The 21,366-nt window shown below is 44.3% G+C and overlaps 1 protein-coding gene across 4 annotated transcripts in view; it reads right to left on the bottom strand.

Moving 5' to 3' along the window:
* The window catches only part of LIPE (lipase E, hormone sensitive type), a 123,286-nt gene that overhangs the window by 47,811 nt on the left and 54,109 nt on the right, over positions 1–21,366 (bottom strand). For all 4 annotated transcript variants that reach the window (XM_068132685.2, XM_078766300.1, XM_068132684.2 and 1 more), the window contains exons 4-6: positions 17,238–17,350; positions 15,940–16,308; positions 3,590–3,677 (exon numbers count right to left, since the gene is read on the bottom strand). In XM_068132685.2, coding sequence (XP_067988786.2) covers positions 3,590–3,677; positions 15,940–16,308; positions 17,238–17,350 — 570 coding nt within the window. The remainder of the gene's footprint in view (positions 1–3,589; positions 3,678–15,939; positions 16,309–17,237; positions 17,351–21,366) is intronic.

Genomic DNA, 21,366 nt, shown 5'->3' with positions numbered 1-21,366 from the left:
TAATTGTCGTCGCTGTCATCAGCGGATTCAGAATCTTCCATGAGGTTAACGGTGGTGTTGCTGTAGCTTTCACATGATGCCTCAGAGGAGCACATTTCACTGCATACCAGACCAGCTCTTCGGCATGAACAAGTGAAACATTTTACATCCACAAGAGATCAACTCTGGAATGGTGCTAGGTGCTGGCTTCAATTCTGTGACAACTACCGTAGTATGAATACACCTTCTTCCCATTTCCAACCGTAACATTCTAGTGATGAAAGGCTTGGGTGAGCTATGCTATGACGACACCAGACAATTGCTTGGAAGTGAGCATGTATTCTTGCCTGCTTCAATACAGCTTGTGTTGGAGGAAGTTTTTCTGTAGCAGCCTGATTTTTCCAGAACAATTCCCAGCGAAGTTTCATCACTTCATGTATTGCTGTTGCTGGCTGATACAATTTGCAGACATATTCCTGTAGACCTCCAATCATAGGCTCCTCGGTCTGGCCAAGTTGGACAAAGGCATTCGTCATACAAGGAAATGCTTTCTGAAAAACCTTCCAGCAGGTGGTTTTGCCTTTTCTTGCAAATATTCCAGTGGTGTCACATCCAGTGAAACAATGGATGAAGGAAGAGCCAATCCTTTTTAGCTCGTAGGCTGTCTAGATCACTTTACTTCATATATTTGGGCACTATTAAGAGTCGGCCTCTTTATGGCATTGGTTCTAGCTTGCAAAGAGTAATCTAACATTCCCACTTGAGACCCTCCCAGTATCCACTTCAATAAATTGTACAAAGTGTTTGCTTCTGTAGAGATCCATCAGACAGTTGGAATGTTCCTGGGCTTCAAGGATCTTCTTCCGAACAACTTTTAAACACAGGCAAAAACGGGTTTCAAGTGTCTGTATGTATCACGTTTTTCAACTGCAGTTTTCACAGCCGTGTCCATCGCACATTTCAAACATACAAACTCAAGCTGCCTTCGACATGATTATTGAATTCAATGTCAGGCACACTTTGTTTGATTTTACTCTTCAAACCATTTGCAGTCAGTTTCAAATGCGTCATTCCATGTCACTTCCAAAGACGTTTGACATGATGTTTCCATTGATTTTGATGGTGCCATCAGAAATGACACTTTTCAGAAAACTAAAAAATTCACAGTCTGCTGTGATAACTCTCTCGTTCTTATCTTTATCTGCTGGGGATTATTCTTGTTGTTGGACGCAACATTATGCTCTAATAACATATGTGGTGTACCAACAAACAAACAACAACATGCATTTTAAAGGCCATTTTCCCTGCTAGAGCGGGGGTTAGCCTTGCGGTCCCCATGACAATCTTCTCCATTTTGCCCTATTTTCTGCATCTCTCCTTGTTAACCCCCTTGCCCGCATTTCTTCTTCCACCATCTTTAGCCAAGTCTTTCTCGGTCTTCCCCGTCTTCTACTTCCTTCTACATTCATTTCCATCACTCTTCTCAACCAGTCACTTTCATCCTTCCTCAACACATGACCAAACCATCTCAACCTGTTCCTCTTCACAGCATCATTCACAGGCTCTATTCCCATCATCTTTCGCAATTCATCATTTGTCTTCCTCTCTCTCAACGATACTCCACACATCCGTCGAACCATTCGCATTTCCACCCTTTTCAGCCTTCGTTGCTGCTCTACATTCATGACCCACGTCTCGCTCCCATAAATCATAACGCTTCTCACACATGCAGCATACACCTTTCCCTTCAGCTTCAACGACACTCCCCTCATCATCAGCAGGCCACTCAATTCCCGAAACTTCTTCCATGCACATCTCACTCGAGCAACCGTTGCCGAGTCTGATCCACCTTCTCCATTCAGCATGTCTCCGAGGTAGCAAAATATTTTCACACCTTCCAGCTTCATGCCGTCTCCAAGATCCAACTCAACATTTCCTCCATCTGCAGCTCCCTCTGTGCACACCTTACATTTGAATGTAGCTGCCACACTGGTTAATGACCCTCTCAGACCACTACATTTTTGATGAACCCACTCAGTGCACATTGTACATTGAATGGAGTTCACTCCGACACCCTTCCTACACACAGCACAGGGCCACTTCCCAGTTCTTTCCACCTCACCACATGCTTTACCACTTGCCATCACCTTGTTGGACGCAACATTATGCTCTAATAACATATGTGGTGTACCGCGGGACGATATTTGATATACATGGCTCTGGCAGAAATCGGCTGGAGCTTCACCTTCCAATTATATTATCGTTATTGCTGTTCTGCACCGCCTCATTTAACCTCCGCCCAACATCAAATGAGCAGACCTCATGCACTGTTCTAACTGTCTCATCTTCATCACAAAACAAGCAAAGCTTCGTGTCTCGAGTATCAATGTACTGTTTCTTCGATGATCTGGTAAAGTGGGCAGAGGTTGAGGGTTTGGGGTCGAAGCTACTGGCTTCACCTTGTGGGAGCCCACCTTTGTCTTGCCTGGTTAACACAGTAACGTCTGCCAGGGTGACATTTGTCTCATACATCTTCTTCACTCATTTTTCCTGAACAAAATGTATATTTATAGCAGTGCCTGTGCCATCACGTTCTACACTGTGCTAGCTCATGTGCACTTGCATGCCAACAAATGTTTCATCTTTGGACTCCTTGGAGTTTCTGCACGTTGGAAACTGAAGTAAAGATCTGTTCTGATTTCCCGGTGGATGGCCCACCAAGGTAACTGACTGGATGGAAGATTTGACCTCGAGTTCACCCATGGTCCACCATTACAATGCTTTCACTTGTAGTTTTTTATAAGGCCCAGACAGCATCTCTGAATGGATAAACTTGGAATATAACATATGCCAAGGGAAAGCTACTATGAAGGGTTGGTTAGTGGAAGGTAATATGGCCCAGGCAGCATAAGTAAATGGTGGATATTTGCTTGTCTGTTTTCAGTGAATGTGTAAGGAGAAGATCCCTATTCGACGACATACATACATACATAAATACATACATACATACAAACATACAAACGCTGTTCAAGACGGCATCGCCCTATTGGATAGACCATAAAAACGACAACAGACAAACCTGCTCATCTCTCCACCAGCCACACCGGTACCGGAAATTCCTCAATGAACCAGAGCTCAAGCATATTTTTAAATTATAACATCAAAGGGAAAATTATACAATGACATTGTTACACGGTGAAAAAGATTGGTGTCGTTTGAGTGGAAAAGTAAAATCTCAATTGTATTCAGGTATTACCAAACTGGGGAATGTTTCCACATCCAGTAAATGGTGAAACTGCGAATGCCGAATCCATGAATATGTTTACATGCGGAGAGGGAACATTTTTGTAAGAGTGAAAACTCAAAATTTATAATTGTATTGAGAAAGTGATGAAACCTCCCACCCACCTAAAGGACACCTGCTGGAACCCAAAAAGGTTCCACAAAAAGTTTGGCAGGGTTAGCCAAAGACTGAGGGAGTAATTTGGGGGACAGACAGACAGAGAAACAGACAGGCACTCCTGCTTTATTATATAGATCGACTATGACCTAACAAATTAATTCATCCCGTCTTTAACCCTCAAGCCATTTTCATAACAATATATAATACCAAAAGCTGATTTAGTCCTGTTCGCCTCTGAAACTGTTGCTGCTGCTACCACAAGAGCTTGCAGGAAAGGTCGGATTCCACGATCAAACTGCAAAAAAACAAGATAACAATCACTGGGACATTATTCAACCAATATTATATAAAGAGTAGTGGCTACTTTTACACATTTCATGTTATAAAAGGTGTAGTCATAGCCAAGATCAACAATGACATGATTATTTAGGACGGTGGGTGTGTGGGGTAGGTTAACCTCCGGAATAGCTAAAAACAATGACTTGACCAACCCATTTATTCCACTGCAGGTGGAAGGCCTCCCTTAACATGGTGCTTGGTGCTACGCAATGGAATTTTTGGCCACTGTACTGCAATACGTCTTGCTAAATGTTCAGCAGCTCTCCATCGAATCTTCGGTTTTCCAATGCTTCTTCCAGAGCCTTCTCGAGGTTGATACTTTGTATGTCTTGTTGTTTATTACTTAGCAATAAACAATGCAATTATTAAATAAAACTCATTTTTATTAAAGCCACAGACTTTTTATAAATACCCACAAACCTTTCATAAACTCAAAAATTAATAAAATAATGGCTCCTGTTGTGGGGTCAGCATTGTTTACAATGAAGTAAGGTGAATGTAGCAGTTAAATGTGCTACAAAAATCCACCAAAAAGGTTTTCCATTGGTGGATTTTACAGGTCAATATGCCACACTGCTCGGTTGCATCTTTTATGTGGCTGTACAAATTGCAAAGAGACTAAAACGGCATTTATCGATGTCGCGATGTCGACCGATATACCCCCACCCACATTATTACATCATTACACATATTTGTACCAAGTTTGATTAAAATCACCTCAGCTGTTCTCACGTATCACATTTTTACCTGATGTGACTGACCTCTGGCCTTTCATGCCAAAATCTAATCGGGTCATCTTTGCATAATATATTGTTACAGTTTTGAGATGTGTACAGTAAGGTCAATAAATGTTAAAGGTTTGCCCCCCATAGTTAGTCACACGAGCAACATGTAGGCCCATTTGTAGTATAGTTATGTCTTAGTATATGTGAGAATAGGCCATTTCCTCTGCTAGTTTTGCGTTGTGTAAAGACAGGAGAATAGGCCCTACTTCTGCAAACCATTCTACCTCTGTAGGCGCAATCCATTTTGCTACCCATTGGTTGTTCATTAGTCGAGTTAACACGAGGTAGGCCTAAGAAGGTGGGGATGGCGTTGAGGGTGGAGCGGCGTCAGGAGCTGACGGTAAGCGCAAGCCGCCAATCAGAGCTCGAGGGTGGTGGCGTCGGCGTTGCATCAGAGGGCGTGGTGAAAAAGTCTGGTGAGTTCCAGAGGGTTCGAGGGGCGTATCTATAAAGCCCGCTGCGCGAAAGCCCTCGACAGGACTTGCGTCACAGGACTTGCAGAGAGGGGACTTGATGAGAGAACTCGCACTGTACCGTTTGATGAACTTGACCATCGCATGAGAACGCGCGCGCTAACCAACACCAAGGCATTGAAGAAGAGGAGTTGGTCATTGAACATACGCGGGCGCAGCCAGGCGCGTTTATAACGAACTTGTGCATTTCAGCCAAGCGAGTGAACGAGGCTGAGTAACCGCCCTTTTCCGTAAAAGCCGTCCCGCCCTTTGCTGTAAAAGTCCTCTCTACCGTTCGCCCGGATATTATCTCCATGGTTCGAGAGACGCTACGAGTCCCTGCCTTCACCTACCTCCATCTTCACGGACGTGCCGGGGACCGTGGAGAGCTGGACGAGGACCATCCTTGGACGCGCTGGGGAACACCTGCCCATCTGCAATACCCCGTGTGAGTGTGAGACGGACCGGTTGTCCCTGGGATAATTAAGACTGTCTAAGCTTGCTCTGTGTCTCTTCGTCCTTGAGCTGTATATACGTGTAATAATAATTAAACCAATCTGTTCTTTCTTCTTGATTCGATCGTCTTTGTGGTTTCATCATTGACTAAGCGTGGCACAAATAAGATCGCTTAAATCGGGGTCCATTAATTATATCTGCGCGGATCACGTGAACGCAAACCGCTCGGCGTGTTCCAACCACACGTGGTTCGTGCGAGGCTCGTTTCCTCGCTTCCAGGGCAGCGCGAGTACTTAGGTACGAGCGAGAATTTGGTCCCGAAACCCTATTTGGCGCTGTCCGGAAGGGACATTGCAAGCCCCGGTTCCGCCAGGCCCAGTAAAGACATGGGGATTAATCCCCCCTTGATAAGGGGAAGAAGGCCGGTGAGAGAACCATAACAATATACTTCGGCCTATACCAAGTTTGGTCAAAATCCCATCACTGTTTCACAAGTTAGCCCGGTAACAGAAGTTTTACCGAACGGGACGTCTGACTTTTGACCTCTTGACCCCATATCTAATCAGTTCATCTTTGCTACATCACACATACTTGCATCAAGTTTGACTTAGATCCCTTCAGTCGTTCTTTTTAGTTAATCTCTGTAATGAAAACCTATCATGGATGGACGGACAGCCGAACGGCCAACAAGAAAACACAATGCCCTCAGCGACTTCGTCGGCAGAGGAGGCTCCAGAGCGATTACTTTTATTTACTTGTATATAAATCCACCACGACTTGGCTTTTGTCTAAGCTTGGAGAATAAGCTTGTTGTACACGTCCTTGTAACAACTTTAATGTTGCTAAACATGCCAATATTCCATGGTTGAGTTTGTTCTGCTTTAAAGCAAGCTTCATTAACACCTACTGGCATGCAGAAAGATATGCACAGAACGTACTGTGCTGCTGTTAAGTGCTGATACCTGAGGATGAAGTGAGAGCAGGAATGTACAAAAGCACAGCTGCTGGTAGAAAGCACACACCTTTATTCACCATATAACCGTCTAGTCTGGATTTCATTCCTGACCGGTTGAACTCAAGATGAACTGCGCTGATGCTATGCCAGCATGAGGGGGTGACACAGCCCAGAGCACACCTTTGTTAGGATAGGCATGTGTAGCTAGCTGTACCCTCTGAATTTTGATAATGGGCATTAACTATATTATATGGTGTATTTCAACAAGAAACAGGTTGTTGTGTGCCGATATCCTTGTGGTACTTCCAACTTGGGATTAGCTGAATAATTAGTACCACTTGCAGTAGGAGGGATAAAATAATTATAATACAACGTTGACCGTAATCCCGAATTTTACTCCCACTAAATGGACTGTTTGAACAAAACTTTCGCTTGGATGTGAGAGAACATGACAAATAGACATGAGTTTCTGGCATGCAAGAGGGTGCAGGTGCTAAATGTTTTGCGTCATCTAACCCAAATGATATCGCACTACTTTTTATCACGGCATGGATGTTACGCCACGCCAGTACGATTTTAAGCGCTGCTCATCCCGTCATTGGCAAATGACATACAATCCCAATTTTAAATACATCTCATCATTGATTTACTGACTAACATGAGATTTTAAAAGTCTTTTTCAGATAAAAATCGATCCTTTCTCTCGACAGAAATACCATGGACACGTTATAAAACAAGTGGACACCACGAGGAATTTCATAAATGAAGTCAGAGATTGAAAGAGGTGGATTTGGGTGTATTAACGGAGGTAAAAAAGATCAAGCTTTTGGATGGGGGAAGATAACAGATGGTCGTGGAACAGCTGTTTTGAAGACCTGGGGGGAGGAGTGGGATTGAAGAAAGTGTGGGTGTCTGTTCAAGAGGCGGGAGAAAAGAGGAATGAAAGAGTGAAGGTGAGCAGAACGTCTCGATTTTGGCAGTTTTACCAGAAGAGGGTTGCTGGCAGATCTTGTGCATCCTGAAGGAATATTTCGGGGATAGAGCACATACAGAGCTGAAGGAGCTAGCCCGGAGAGGAGTCGGTAAAAGACAGAAAGACCACGAACCTACCTGTGGTGAGAGAGAGAAAGGCCCTCAGAATCAGCTTCATCGTGGGAGATACCAATTAATCTGAAAACTTTGGATTCAAGTGCGTGAAGCCAAGCTAGGTGTGAGGCAGGAGCACCAGCCCAGAGGGGAGAACAGTATTCCAGCAAGCTACGGATGAAAGCTTTGTATGTGGTGAGGAGCTCAGAAGTGCCAAGGAAGGACTTCGCACGATGGAGGATGCTCAGTCGGGCGACTGGCTTTGTAGGCCAGCTTGGAAATGTGGTTTCCCAGGAAAGATCATGACAGATAGTGAGACCCAAAAGCTTGAGTGACAGAACTGCTTTGAGAGGATTGTTGAGAAAGGAGATGGGAGGGTTTTCCAGACGGTCTTTATGGAGAGACATCGTGAGAGTGTGAGAATTGTCAGGATTGAAGGACATGTTCCACTTGTTTGACCAGTTTGTGATTTTGTCCAGGTCTGGAGAGAGTGAAGAGACTGTGCTGCCTGCCGATCTGAGGGTTGAGATATGGCGCGGCAGAGGGTCGAGTCATTAGCAAAAAGATAGAGAGGATTTTCCAGAGTCAGAGAAATCATTGATGAAGACCAGAAAAAGCACAGGGCCAAGAACACTGCCTTGACGAACTACAGCCTGAACAGGAAGGGGAGATGAAAGAATTCCATTCAGGGCCACACATTGACTGCGACCGGACAAGAAGTCCGCAAGCCATAGGGATTACATGATGCAAGGGGCAATCTTGGGACATGTCACACCAATCTTGGAGCAGTCCACAAGCCATGCGTGGAGGTTTCCATGGATACCCATGAGGAGAGTTTGGTGAGCAGGGTGGGGTGCGAGACCGTATTGAAGGCACGTGATATGTCAATGGAGAGAGGTCCGATTTCCTGTTTGGAATTGAGGACTGCCATCCATTGTTGAGACAGCAGAAGCAGCATGTCCAGAGTAGAATGACCTGGTCTGAATCCAAATTGATGATCAGAGATCAAGCCATTGGATAATTGTTCAGCCTGGTGGAGGTATGCGCTCTACCGAGTGCCGTTCTACATATTTGATATTCTACATATTCTGCGACTCACTGGGACTGACACAATCTGTCAATTTTCCGACCCGGATCTCAGTCAACAGAGCATCTTCTCTTCTGGACTTGGTTATGACTAACTTCCCTGAAAATGTCTGCTGCTCTTCTTCTGCTGCAATCGGCTCATCTGATCATGTGCTTGTTAAAGTGGACATCTCTCTGACTATTCTCAGGGAGCCTGCTCAGCGTCAACGAGTCTGGCATTTCACTCAGGCCAACTGGCACGGTCTTCAAGCAGCCATCAATCATCTGGACTGGTCTCCCATCTCTACCACCTCTGACATCAACTCATCCTGGGAATTCTTCCAAAGTAAATTGCTCTCTCTCATGCACAGATGTATCCCATCTCATCTTCAGTTGCCATACCCTTCCTCCCATCCATGGTACACTGAATCTTGTGGTGAGGCTGTTGCCCTGAAACAACTTGCCTTTGCCTCTTGGAAGGCAAATCCAACTGAAGGCAATCTCATTTCCTTTCACAAAGCCCGAAACAAGTGTGTGTCTACCCTCAGGAGTGCCAGGAAGCACTATCTCTCCACACTCAAGATTGAACTCTCAAACCTCTCTCCTTCCTCCAAATCCTGGTGGCGTCTGGTCAAATCCGTTTCTGGTGTTTGTCCCCCCTCCATCGCTTCCCTTACCTCAAATGGCTACACAGTTGACACCGCACGTGACAAAGCCGAATGCCTCAACTCTGTGTTTGCCTCAAAATCTTGTGTCCCAAACCCATCCCTCTCTGTACCCACCATACCCAGTCGTACCCAGCTGCTCCTGGACTTTGTGTCCTTTCCTCCTGACAAGGTGGAAAAGTTTCTGTCAACCCTCGACTCTGATTCTGCAACTGGACCTGACGGCATCAGCCCACGGGTCCTAAAATCCTGTTCTTCTGCTCTTTCACTCCCTCTCTCTGTTCTCTTCAACCTCTCTTTTGCTCAAGGTCAACTGCCATCTGCTTGGAAATCAGCCAACATCACCGCTTTGCACAAAAAAGGTGCAAAAACAGATCCTAGTAACGACAGACCAATCAGCCTTCTCCCAATTATCAGCAAAGTCATGGAATCCATCATTGCTTCGGATATGAAATCTTTCCTCTTCTCCAATGGCTTGATCTCTGATCATCAATTTGGTTTCAGACCAGGTCACTCTACTATGGACATGCTGCTTCTGCTGTCTCAACAATGGATGGAGGTCCTCAATGCCAAACAGGAAATTAGAGCCGTCTCCCTCGACATATCACGTGCCTTCGATATGGTCTGGCACCCCGCTCTGCTCACCAAACTCTCCTCCTTTGGTATCCATGGAAATCTCCACGCATGGCAGGCGGACTTCCTCTCTCGTCGTAGTCAACGTGTGGCCCTGAATGGGTTTCTCTCATCTCATCTTCCTGTTTAGGCTGGAGTTCCCCAAGGCAGTGTTCTGGGCCATGTGCTTTTTCTGGTCTTCATCAATGATCTCTCTGACTCTCTTGAAAATCCTCTCTTTCTCTTTGCTGATGACTCCACTCTCTGCCGCTCCATTCCTCATCCCTCAGATCGGCAGTCTGCAGCCTCATCACTCTCTGCAGACCTGGACAAAATCACAGACTGGGCAAACAAGTGGAGCATGTCTTTTAATCCTGACAAATCTCACACTCTTACGATGTCTCTCCGAAAAGACCGACTGGACAACCCTCCCATCTACTTTCTGAATAATCCTCTCCAAGAAGTTCTGTCACTCAAGCTTTTGGGTCTCACGATCTGCCATGATCTTTCCTGGGCAAACCACATTTCCAAGCTGGCCTCCAAAGCCAGTCGCCGACTGGGCATCCTCCGTCATGCGAAGTCCTTCTTTGGCACACCTGAGCTCCTCACCACATGCAAGGCTTTCATCCGCAGCTCAATGGAATACTGCTCTCCCCTCTGGGCTGGTGCTCCTGCCTCACACCTAGCTCGTCTTCACGCTGTTGAAACCAAAGTGTTCAGAATCATTGGAATCTCCCGCGATGACGCTATCTCCGGGGGCCTTTCACTTACTCACCGCAGGCAGGTTGGTGGTCTTTCCGTCTTCGACCGACTCCTCTCCGGCCTTGCTCCCCCAGCTCTCTTTGGGCTCTGTCCCCCAAATATTCCTACAGGTCGCACAAGATCTGCCTGCAACCTCTTATGGTTAAACTGCCAAAATCAAGACTCTCTGCTTACCTTCACTCCTTCATTCCTCTTTTCTCCCGCCTCTGGAACAAACTCCCTCACTCTCTTCAATCCCACTCCTCCCTCCAGATCTTTAAAATGGCTGTTCACCACCATCTCTTATCTTCCCCAATCCAAAACCTTGATCTTTTCTACCCCCGCTAATTTCACCCCAAATCCACTTTTTTGAGGTGACTTTTGTCTTCTTTCCTGGAAGTCCTTGGTGTCCTTGCGTTTTATACCTATCCTGCCTCCCCCCAGGCCCTCTCCCTCCCACACATCTCCCGATGTCCCTGCTCTCAAATGTTGTGTTTGTGTGCTTCCTCCCGTTCTCTCCCCATCTTGTCGACCGCTCCCCTTTTTATATACTTTGTTTGCTTGTTTGTTTGATTTGTTTCTTTGATAAATGTTAGCTCTTTCATGAGCCTCAACTCTGTATACAAAAAAAGGAGAAAAAAAAGAAAAAAAAAGGATTTGATATCCGAAGCAATGATCGATTCCATGACTTTACTGATTATTTGGAGCAGGCTGATTGGTCTGTCGTTGCAAGGATCTGTTTTTGCACCTTTATTGTGTAAAGTAGTAATGTTGGCTGATTTCCTAGCTGATGGTAGATGACCTTGAGCAAAATAGAGGGTGAAGAGAACAGAGAGAGGGTGTGAAAGAGCGGAAGAGCAGGATTTTAGGACCCGTGGGCTGATGCCGTCTGGTCCAGTTGCAGAATCAGTCAAGGTTTTACAGAAACTTCTCCACCTTGTCAGGAGAGAAGGACACAGAGTCTAGGAGCAGCTGGGTACAACTGGGTAAGGTGGGTACAGAGAAAGACGGGTTTGGGACACAAGATTTTGAGGCAAACACAGAGTTGAGACATTCAGCCTTTTCACTTGCGGAGGCAGCTGTGAAGCCGTTTGAGGTACGGGAGGAGATGGAAAGGGAACACCAAAAACAGATTTGACCAGACGCCATCAGGATTTGGAGGAGGGAGACAGGTTTGAGAGTTCAGTCTTGACAGTAGAGAGATATTGTTTCCTAGCTCTCCTGAGGGTAGCACACACTTGTTCTGAGCTTTGTGAAAGGAATGGAGATTGCCTTCAGTTGGATTTGCTTTCCATGAGGTGAAGGCAAGTTGTTTCAGGGCAACTGTCTCACCACAAGCTTCAGTGTACCATGGACGGGAAGAAGGGTGTGACAACTGAAGACAAGATGGGATAATATCTGTGCATGAGAGAGAGCAGTTTACTTTGAATTCCCAGGAAGAGTTTGTCAGAGGCAGTGGAGATGGGAGACCAGTCCAGACGATTGATGACTGCTTGAAGACCGTGCCAGTCGGCCTGCGTGAAATGCCAGACTTGTCAACGCTGAGGAGGCTCTCTGAGAACAGCCAGAGAGATGTCCACTTTAACAAGCAAATGATCAGATAAACCGATTGGAGCAGAAGAAGAGCAGCAGACATTTACAGGGAAGTTTGTCATAACCAAGTCTAGAAGAGAAGATGCTCCGTTGATCGAGATCCGGGTCGGGAAATTGACAGATTGTGTCAATCCCAGTTGATCGCAAAAGTCCTTTGCCGAGGTGCCGCGGCTGGTGAGAGAGGTAACCGCACCCAGCCAGCTGGCATGATGACAGTTGAAGTCACCACATATGAGGAAGAGAGAGTTGGGATGAGTTGATAGAAGTTGGTCCACATTGTCAGACAGGGAGATGTAAATGGAATCATCACTGTTTGGAGGACGGTACAGAACACATACGAACAAAAGGTGTGAGCGGAGGGGAAGCCGTAGCCAGAGGTACTCCTGGGGTTGGGGTGGAGAGAGGGCAGTGCAAGGAGAATGAGGAAGAGAGTTTTTGATAAAGATAGCAAGCCCACCACCAGGACAAGGCTCAGGTCTATCATACCAGAGGAGGGAGTAACCAGGGAGAGATATTAAGGGATCAGAGACATCTTGAAGGAGGAAAGTTTGTGTTAAGCAGATTAAGTCTAGTTTGTCAGAAGCAACCTATAAGGAGAGATCAGTCAGGTTTGAGCGAAGGCCTTGGATGTTTGAGGTCCATACCGTTAAGGAAGAGGACGAGGAGGCATCGGATACAGGACAGGGGAGGGGAGGGGTAGGGTAAGATGAGGAAGAGGAGGAGGTAGGGAGAGCTGTTGATCGTGTGTCGGCGATTTCAGAAGAGCTAGGAGAAAGTGAAGGATGAGGAGGACAAAAGTTTTGATGGCAATTGGATGAGGCACAGTGAGGTGTTGTTTGAGGGGGGCAGAGCGAGGAAGAAGGTTGGAGGAGATGTAGGTATGAGTTAGAAGGGATAGGAAGTGGGGAGGAGGCTGCTTTGAGGAGGGGTGAGAGGGGAGAATTGGAGAAAAATGGAGGATGGGAGATTTGAAGGGGAGGGGGTTGTGGGGAGTTTTGAAGGGGAGGGGGGAGGGGTTGAGGGGAGTTTTGAAGGGGAGGGGAGAGGGTGGAGTTTTGGAGGGGAGGGGTGAGGGGAGAGTTTAGGAGGGGAGGGGTGATGGGGAATTTGAATGGAAGGGGTGAGGTGGGAGTTTAGGAGGGGAGGGGTGAGGGGGGAGTTTAGGAGGGGAGATGCGAGGGGGGAGATTTGAATGGGAGGGGTGAGGGGGCAGTTTAGGAGGGAGGAGTGAATTGGGATTTTAGAAAGTGTTGGACAATTAATGGAAAACGAATATTTATTGCAAAATGAGTTTCTTGTGATTTTCAAGTCGGAGATCCGTTCGAAAACGTTGGATGAGGGGTGAAATGTAGGTGAGCTTAGGGAATGTAGAAAGGAAGAACTGTAAGAGATTGAATTTTTATTTCAAATCAAGTGATTTTATGAGCAAATCAAAGACAACCTTTGAAAGAAGAAGAAGAAAAAAAAGAGTGTTATAATATACAACAGAATACAACACTGCAGGGGAGAGTTTAAACATTTTTAAACAAAAACGTGAAAACTAGAGAGCAGAGAGATATGAAGGATATGAAGGAGAGAAAACGGTTGGGCAAAACATGCTATCGGGGGAGGGGAAGCCATGAGGAGAGAAGGAAATTATTATTAAGAATTTTTTTTTTTTTTTTCATCAAGACTTTAAACAAAGGGTAAGATGTTCGGGAAATGTATGGGGTGAAAAGAAAGACAAACAAAAAAGCAATACAGTGAGAGAACAAAAGTAAATAGACAACAAATGACCACCGATGAGACAGGGAAGCCTCAAGGGACCAGGCCCAAACACGCAGCGTGAACAAAACGACGATTACACACAGGTATACACTATTTACAACCGAGATCTTACTATAAACACACAGTAGACACATACACAGTAAAATAAACAGTACAGTTTTGACAAAAACACAAACGGGAAAAATATTAAATTTGACGATGTGAAGAGCTTGGAAGAACACTACCTCACCGGCAGAACCGGAAGCGGAAGTCCCAAGGCTTGAAGATTATGGAATTGTACAAGTTTATATTGATAAGCAAGAAGGAAATATTCATTTTCTCTGGTTTGTTTTGATGGATTTTTTTTTTTTTTTTTTTTTGTTGTACCGGTACCAAAATGTCATTTGGCTATTATTTTTAATTATTTGCCGTAGCAGAGTCAAAAAAATGCAGTACATTGTACCTCATATTTGTTGAAAAAGGAATCTACTCCATCAACAAATAATAATAATAATAATAATAATAATAATAATAAATTACTAAAAGGAGCAGTGCCCATCAAACTTTATTGGCGCTGAGGAAGCGCCTTTAGCGATCGACTTCCAGCCAGTGTAACGCTAATTCCTGTCACAGGAATTCTGAGATCATATAAGTGGGCGTGGCAGTTCCTGATTGGTTCGTGTTGGGGAACGCCTTCTCGCTGCCGACGTGACGTAAATTCACGCACGCGCACTGGTGATTGGCGCTGAGGAAGCGCCTCTAGCGAATGACTTCCAGCCAGTGTAACGCTAATTCCTGTCACAGGAATTCTGAGATCATATAAGTGGGCGTGGCAGTTCCTGATTGGTTCGTGTTGGGGAACGCCTTCTCGCTGCCGACGTGACGTAAATTCGCGCACGCGCACTGGTGAAGCTTACTCGATCTTACTCGATCCCATATTACATGTACTTTCATTGCATACAAATTATACTTCCTCCTAGAAATTCCATGCCCGAACCTCAGCGCAATCCAAGAGGATTCACTTGTTCTAACTCTAAAGGGTTCCTGCGATTGTCGAGTAATAAAAATGGTACTGTTGGAAAACTAATCGATTTACTTGGAACAAAAAATTGTGTCCGTTTAAAAGGCCTATCTTTTACGGGAGGGAAGATGAAGGGGCAGGATATAGAACTTAATGTAGCGGCACGAACCATTTAGAATAAAGTGAGATGAACATAACAGAGGCACATAAAAGTATGTTGTTATACTTCTCGAAGCAAAAGAAAAATATATAATAGTACTGTACATGGAAGGGGTACTGTACTGAATGCCTGCGATAACTCGCCTACTCCTAGCTTGGAGAGGTCTTTATACTTGTACAGTAAACAACAATCACAGCCACAACAGCATCAACAACTACACGTTATAAAATATCCTTTTTCGGATGTTTCACACTCATTCACAGACAGAATTGCAATAATTATGTTTGTGAAGTGTAACAAACTGTCGCTTGATTAAACCCATTAGTAAAGTGATTGGAGGCATGGCTCGTACTTCAAGTTCTAATGTTTCCCACCTCCTTTGGTGTCGGTCAGTGGAAGTTTTTGGCTCTTCTTCACGAAACGGCTGGCCGGCCATGGTGTTTGATTGAACGTGATTTGGGTAGCAGTTTAGAATTTGGCAAGAGTGCAGGCGATAACTCGCCCACTCTTCCAAAAAGATACTGTAGGATGGTTAACGTCCACCAATGACCAGTGCTTTCAGAGGGGAGAGGGTAGGAGGGAGGGGGGGGGGGGGAGGAAAGGGTGGGTGAGGGGGAGTAAGGAAGACAATTCCATGAGCATGTCAATCTGATTGATAGTGCAAACATCGATGCATTACCCAACATGCAAAACACGAGACAGTTTATAGCTGCATCGAGATTCAAATGTAGACGAGACAGCTGAAAAGCGAATGCACATATCTTGAGGCTATCCTGCCAGGGATAATAATAATAATAATAATAATAATAATAATAATAATTATAGTAGTAGCTGCATGTTGCCTCTATTTTTTTAAAGTATGAAAAGTTTAGAACTATTACCTGAAAGCCCAGGCAACGCCCATAAAATGGCGATTTGAGGAAGGCGTCTTGCTCATGCGCTATCTCTCTTGCCAATGGAAGATCATAGTGAAGAAAGAGAAAAGGGCGATTGTTATCCGAGGGGATGCCGGGCTGGCCGTCTGAGGCATTGCCTCGTGGGCTTTCAGAGTGGTCGCAAGAGGGAGAACCTGAAATGGAACCCGACAGGTCGTTTATCATGGAATCCAAAGGGTGGCCTGAAAGGTTGTCCATAGACGAATCATCAGATGCTGAAGCAAGAGTGAAAGGAGGTGGGCTATGAGCTGATGCAGTATGAGAACTGAATGAGGTTGAAGTGGATTTGTTCCCAGACAGCTCAAGTGTGGCTTTCTGAAAGAAAAGAAAAAACAAAGTAAAAAACCACATTAAGAACACTGTAACATATAAAAATATAACCACCTTTAGAGGCCATTTTTCCCCGCAAAGCGTACTCTCTGATATTTGAACATTCGTTTTGACTAAACACTTGATATGCTCATCATTATCATTATGTACCATTATCACTATCATTATAAAGTGTTGATAACCACCATCCTCTCAGAACTAAAGCCGATGCTCTAACCATTACAGCAGACTCGGTGGTGTAATGGTTAGAGCGTCTGCTGCCCCACTCTGAGTCTGGGAGGGCAGTGGTTCAAATCCCAGCCGAGTCATACCAAAGACTTTAAAAAAAGATAATATATTATCATTATCACTCTGCGGTTACAGAAGAAGCCCAGAACACGTTTGATCATTTTCTCTACTGAGAAATAAACTGTTTATAGGGAGGGGCCTCCATATACTCAGCTTTTCCCGTAGGAACCACATTCGTGAAACTCGTCTCCAAGGTGAAAAAAACAATCCCAGTCTCATGCTTGACGTCCTTTGGCCAGACTAATAAAATAAGGGCTATTTATCGTTAATCGGACTTTGCCCTTTCCCATTTTGCCCTAATTAAATATTTTCTCCATATTCTCATCATAAAAGTTGGTACAAAATTTGATGACAAAAACTCAAATGTTATGGCAGAGCAGACAGAGACAGACAGAAGCGATTGCACAACCTCATCTCCCGCTGCACATCTAATCTCAATTAACCTTGCATCATGTACCATTGTACCAAATGCCTACTTCCAACAACTATTCTTTCTCCAATCACAGTAGAAATTGTGATTAATTTAAAAGCAAAAAAGTGCACGCTTAATAAAAGCCCCCACCGTAAAACCTTCCCAAAACCACTCCTTTACTGTCCTTTTTTCACTCCGCGAACCACACACAAACCTGCATGGCCAATGCGAGGTAGAGGAGAGCGCGAAACTGATGGAGTGCAGATGCACTTGCTTTGAGCTCAGCCACATTGTGAGTCACTCGGAATACAGCAGTCCGCAGCCTACCTGTAAAAGGTATGGCAGAGTAAAATAAAAAGTTATAGAGTTCTAACAGGGCTCATGTAATTGGAGGAACAATAAGTGAACTGTATTTGTGAACAAATCTTGATTGCATCGATTAATTATCAAGAAGGCATGGGGACCCAAAAAGTTAACGCACACAGGGCAATGGTTTAAAAATACAACAAGAACGACACTCATCGACGTCAAGACGTCAACCAATATGCCTCAGCCCACATTATTACATAATCATAATACTTGCACCAAGTTTTCTTTAAATCCATTCAGCTGTTCTCAAGTTATCACATTTTTAACTGACATGACCTCTGACCTTTGACCTCTTAGCCCCAAAATTTACTCCGTTCATTTTTACATCATTATAAATACTTGTATCAAGTTTTAATTTAAATCCCTTCACAAGGTATCACATTTTTTCCTGACATGACCTCTGACCTTTGACCTCTGGACCCAACATCTAATAAGTTAATCTTTACATCATTCGACATAACTGTACCAAATTTGGTCAGAATCCCATCACTGGTTCACAAGTTATCGTGGTAACAGGATTTTTACCGAACATGACCTCTGACCTTTGACCTCATGACCCCAAAATCTAACCAGTTCATATTTACCTCATTATACATACCTGTAGCAAGTTTGACTAAGATCCCTTCAGCCGTTCTCAAGTAATCGTGGTAACCAAAACCTATCACGGACAGACGGACAGAGCCGGACGGACAACCTAATGCTTCCGGCGACTTCATCGGCGGCGGCATAAAAAAGCAGAAAGGACACTTATCTTATAGTAATTACAAAACCCTCACAGAACCAGTCAAATAATTTGATACGAGGGAGAAGCAAAATATTTGTGTGGAGACATACAGTCACGTGAAACAGTAAGTACATCCCATGTAAAGTTTTGACTTTTTCAACATATTTCAACATACAGCTATTTGATCTTCATTTCAACAATATTGATAGATAAAGCTGATATAATATAACAAATATCATGAAACATTTACATTTTGTAGTCCATTGTATAATTTAAATAAACAAATGCAAATTTCGCATGTGGAAAAATTGTTGCACAGCATGCACAATTGCATGCACAGCGCGTTTCAAATCCCCCCACATCTTGATGGGATTTAGATCCGGGCTTTGACTTGGCCATTCCAGAACCCTCTATTTCTTTCTTTTCAGCCATTCCTTGGTGGATTTAATGGTATGTTTAGGGTCATTGTCATGTTCCAGGGTCCACCTTTGATTGAGCTTCAACTTTCTGACAGATGGCCTCACATTATCCCTCTGGTACAATGAAGAATTCATAGTGGATTCTATGATAGTGAGCTGCCCAGGCCCTGATGCAGCAAAGCTGCCCAAAACCATAATATTTCCACCACCATGCTTTACAGTTGGTATCAGGTTCTTGTGGTCAAATTCTGTCTTTGGTTATTGCCAAACATGTCTTCTGGTACTATGGACAAATAGCTCTACCTTTGACTCATCTGTCCAGAGCACATTGTTCCAGAAGTGCTGGTCTTTGCCTAGGTGTTCATTGGCAAACTTCAGTCTTGCCCTGATGTTCTTTCTGGACAGCAAAGGTTTCCTCCTGGCACACCTCCCATGTAGATCAAATTTGTGCAGCCTCTTTCTAATGGTAGACTCGTGCACTTTGATATCAACAGTGGCAAGAGCTACCTGTAGGTCCCGTGATGACATTCTGGGGTTCTTAGAGACTTCTTTCAGCATCTTGCGGTCTGCTCTCGGGCTGAACTTGCTGGGGCAGCCTGGCCTGAACAAGTTGGCAGTTGTTTCGAATCTTCTCCACTTGTAGATGATCTTCCAGACAGTCGAATGATTGATTTCAAATTGTTTGGAGATCTTTCTAAATCCATTCCCAGACTCGTAGGCATCTATAACCTTATTTCTGAAGGCCCCAGAGAGCTCTTTTGATCTAGGCATGGTGACGCCGCACACTTCAACAACAAAGAGCAAACCAAACTAAATGTCTGAGGTTTAAATAAGACAGGTTCCTCCAAGATCCTCTCTAACGATGTTCTAATCATTTGCACCTCAGCTGGTGCGCCTGATTCTAATTTTAGGTATTTGTAGTGATAAATGTAGGGGTGTACTTACTTTTTCCAAATGCAAAATTTGCATTTATGTTTATTTAAATTATACAATGGACTACAAAATGTAAATGTTTCATGATATTTGTTAAATTATATCACCTTTATCTATCAATATTGATGAAATAAAGATCAAATAGCTGTATGTTGAAATATGTTGAAAAAGTCAAAACTTTACATGGGGTGTACTTACTTTTTCACGTGACTGTATTTCTTCTTGCTCCGATAAACCTGACCTCTATAGCCTCCAAACCTGACCTTTTACCCTGGTGTTGGGCTAGCGGCTAGGGTGCCGGCTTAGGATCCTAGGATCCTGGGTTCGAATCCCGGTCAATCGCTGAATTAACGCCAGGGGGGTTGACTCAGCCTGTCATCCTTCCGAGGTCGGCTAATTGAGTACCAGTTCACTGGTATATTCCCTGTTTGTCGTTAAAGGCGGCAAAAAGGGTTGGCGTCAGGAAGGGCATCCGGCCGTAAAACATTGCTTCAAAAAGGGGACCGAAAAACAACAACCACAGTCCCCGAAAAAGGCCAACCCCCGCTTGCGGGGAAAAATGGCCTCTAAAGGTGGTTTTTTTTTATAGCCTCCAAAACTACCGATAACATTCTTGATTTGTCTTGTGAAAGTGTTAATTGTTTTGTCTGTTCCATCACGAACAGACAAAAGCGTCACATAAAATCATCAATTTTCATTTAATTAACCTGAAATTTAAAGAATTTGCATATTAGGTCACTGCATTGGTTCTCTAATCAAAAGGTAGGAGTCGATTGTTTTGTTTTGTTTTAGATCAAAAGCTCAAAGGTCAAGGCTGCATAAAATCATCAATTTTCATTTTGTATTTTTTGGTTCACGAGTTATCAAACAGAGTGACCACTATATTCGTCATGGGTGTGTGTCTGTGTGTGTGTCTGTCCGCAGCATAACTACCCGATGATATTATCCGATCTTGATGAAACTTGGGTGGGAGGTTGATATCATGATCTAGTTGTGTCCTGCCTAGAGTGGGCGTATTGCGCCCATTGTGGGCGGAGCGACGCCCGAAAAAGATGTCTTTTTAGGGGGTAAGCGAGTTCAAGCTACATCTTCTCCGAGGGAGTTGGTGGAATCTGACATGGGTTTCGGTATTTGGTTAGGCCAATGTCATGTGTCTAGCCCCACGGAGCTCGATTTTTCATTTTCGCCCTAAGGTCAAGGTCACAAGATCACGAAATTTAGAAAAGTCAATTTTTGATGGTTTTATTACATTGTTCGCTTCCTGATAGGGTGAAATGTCGTACATGATCGTATATCATCACATACATCATGAAATACAAGTTTTCCAACAAATTTCAGAATCTTCGACCTTTGACCTATGAAGGTCACAAAGGTCAAATTTTCAAAGTTGTCGGAATCGAACCGAATTTTCGGTATTGTGAAGCTAACTAACCTCATAACTGATTATACATTATTTTCTATCTCATTTCAAGGTCAGTAACCTTCGTTTTGACATTTCCAGGCCAGCACCACACACAATTACGTACAGCTGGCTCTTAAAGGCCTGCGCACGCAGCGCATTGTGGCCCTTTGTAAATAGGCATGTGCACCGCATGTCGGGGGCCGACACCTGCCACGTGGGCCCCCGAACCCCCAGTCCGGGCCTGTTTCGGTTATAGTCCGTCCTTTGTCATTGAATACAGCTCGCTCGTGAACCATCGTCGTCTCCTGACTTGTTTAAACTGTTTTCATTATTTTGAGCATACGGAAGGAGAATAAGACGTCTGAATACAAACGGACACGGACGGGCTTTGCATCATAAAATGCTTTCTGGTCTAGCAGTTGAAACTGCTGTTTCGTTCAATTTTGCCATTTAAATTGGGAAATGTGGTTCAGATTAAGAGTTTGTAGAGCGTATT

This window comes from Myxine glutinosa, chromosome 12 (assembly GCF_964187855.1).
Source record: "Myxine glutinosa chromosome 12, kmMyxGlut1.1, whole genome shotgun sequence".
Taxonomy (NCBI): Eukaryota; Metazoa; Chordata; class Myxini; order Myxiniformes; family Myxinidae; genus Myxine; species Myxine glutinosa.
The sequence above is the reverse complement of the archived record's forward strand: the minus strand, read 5'-3'. Positions and strand labels throughout refer to the sequence as shown.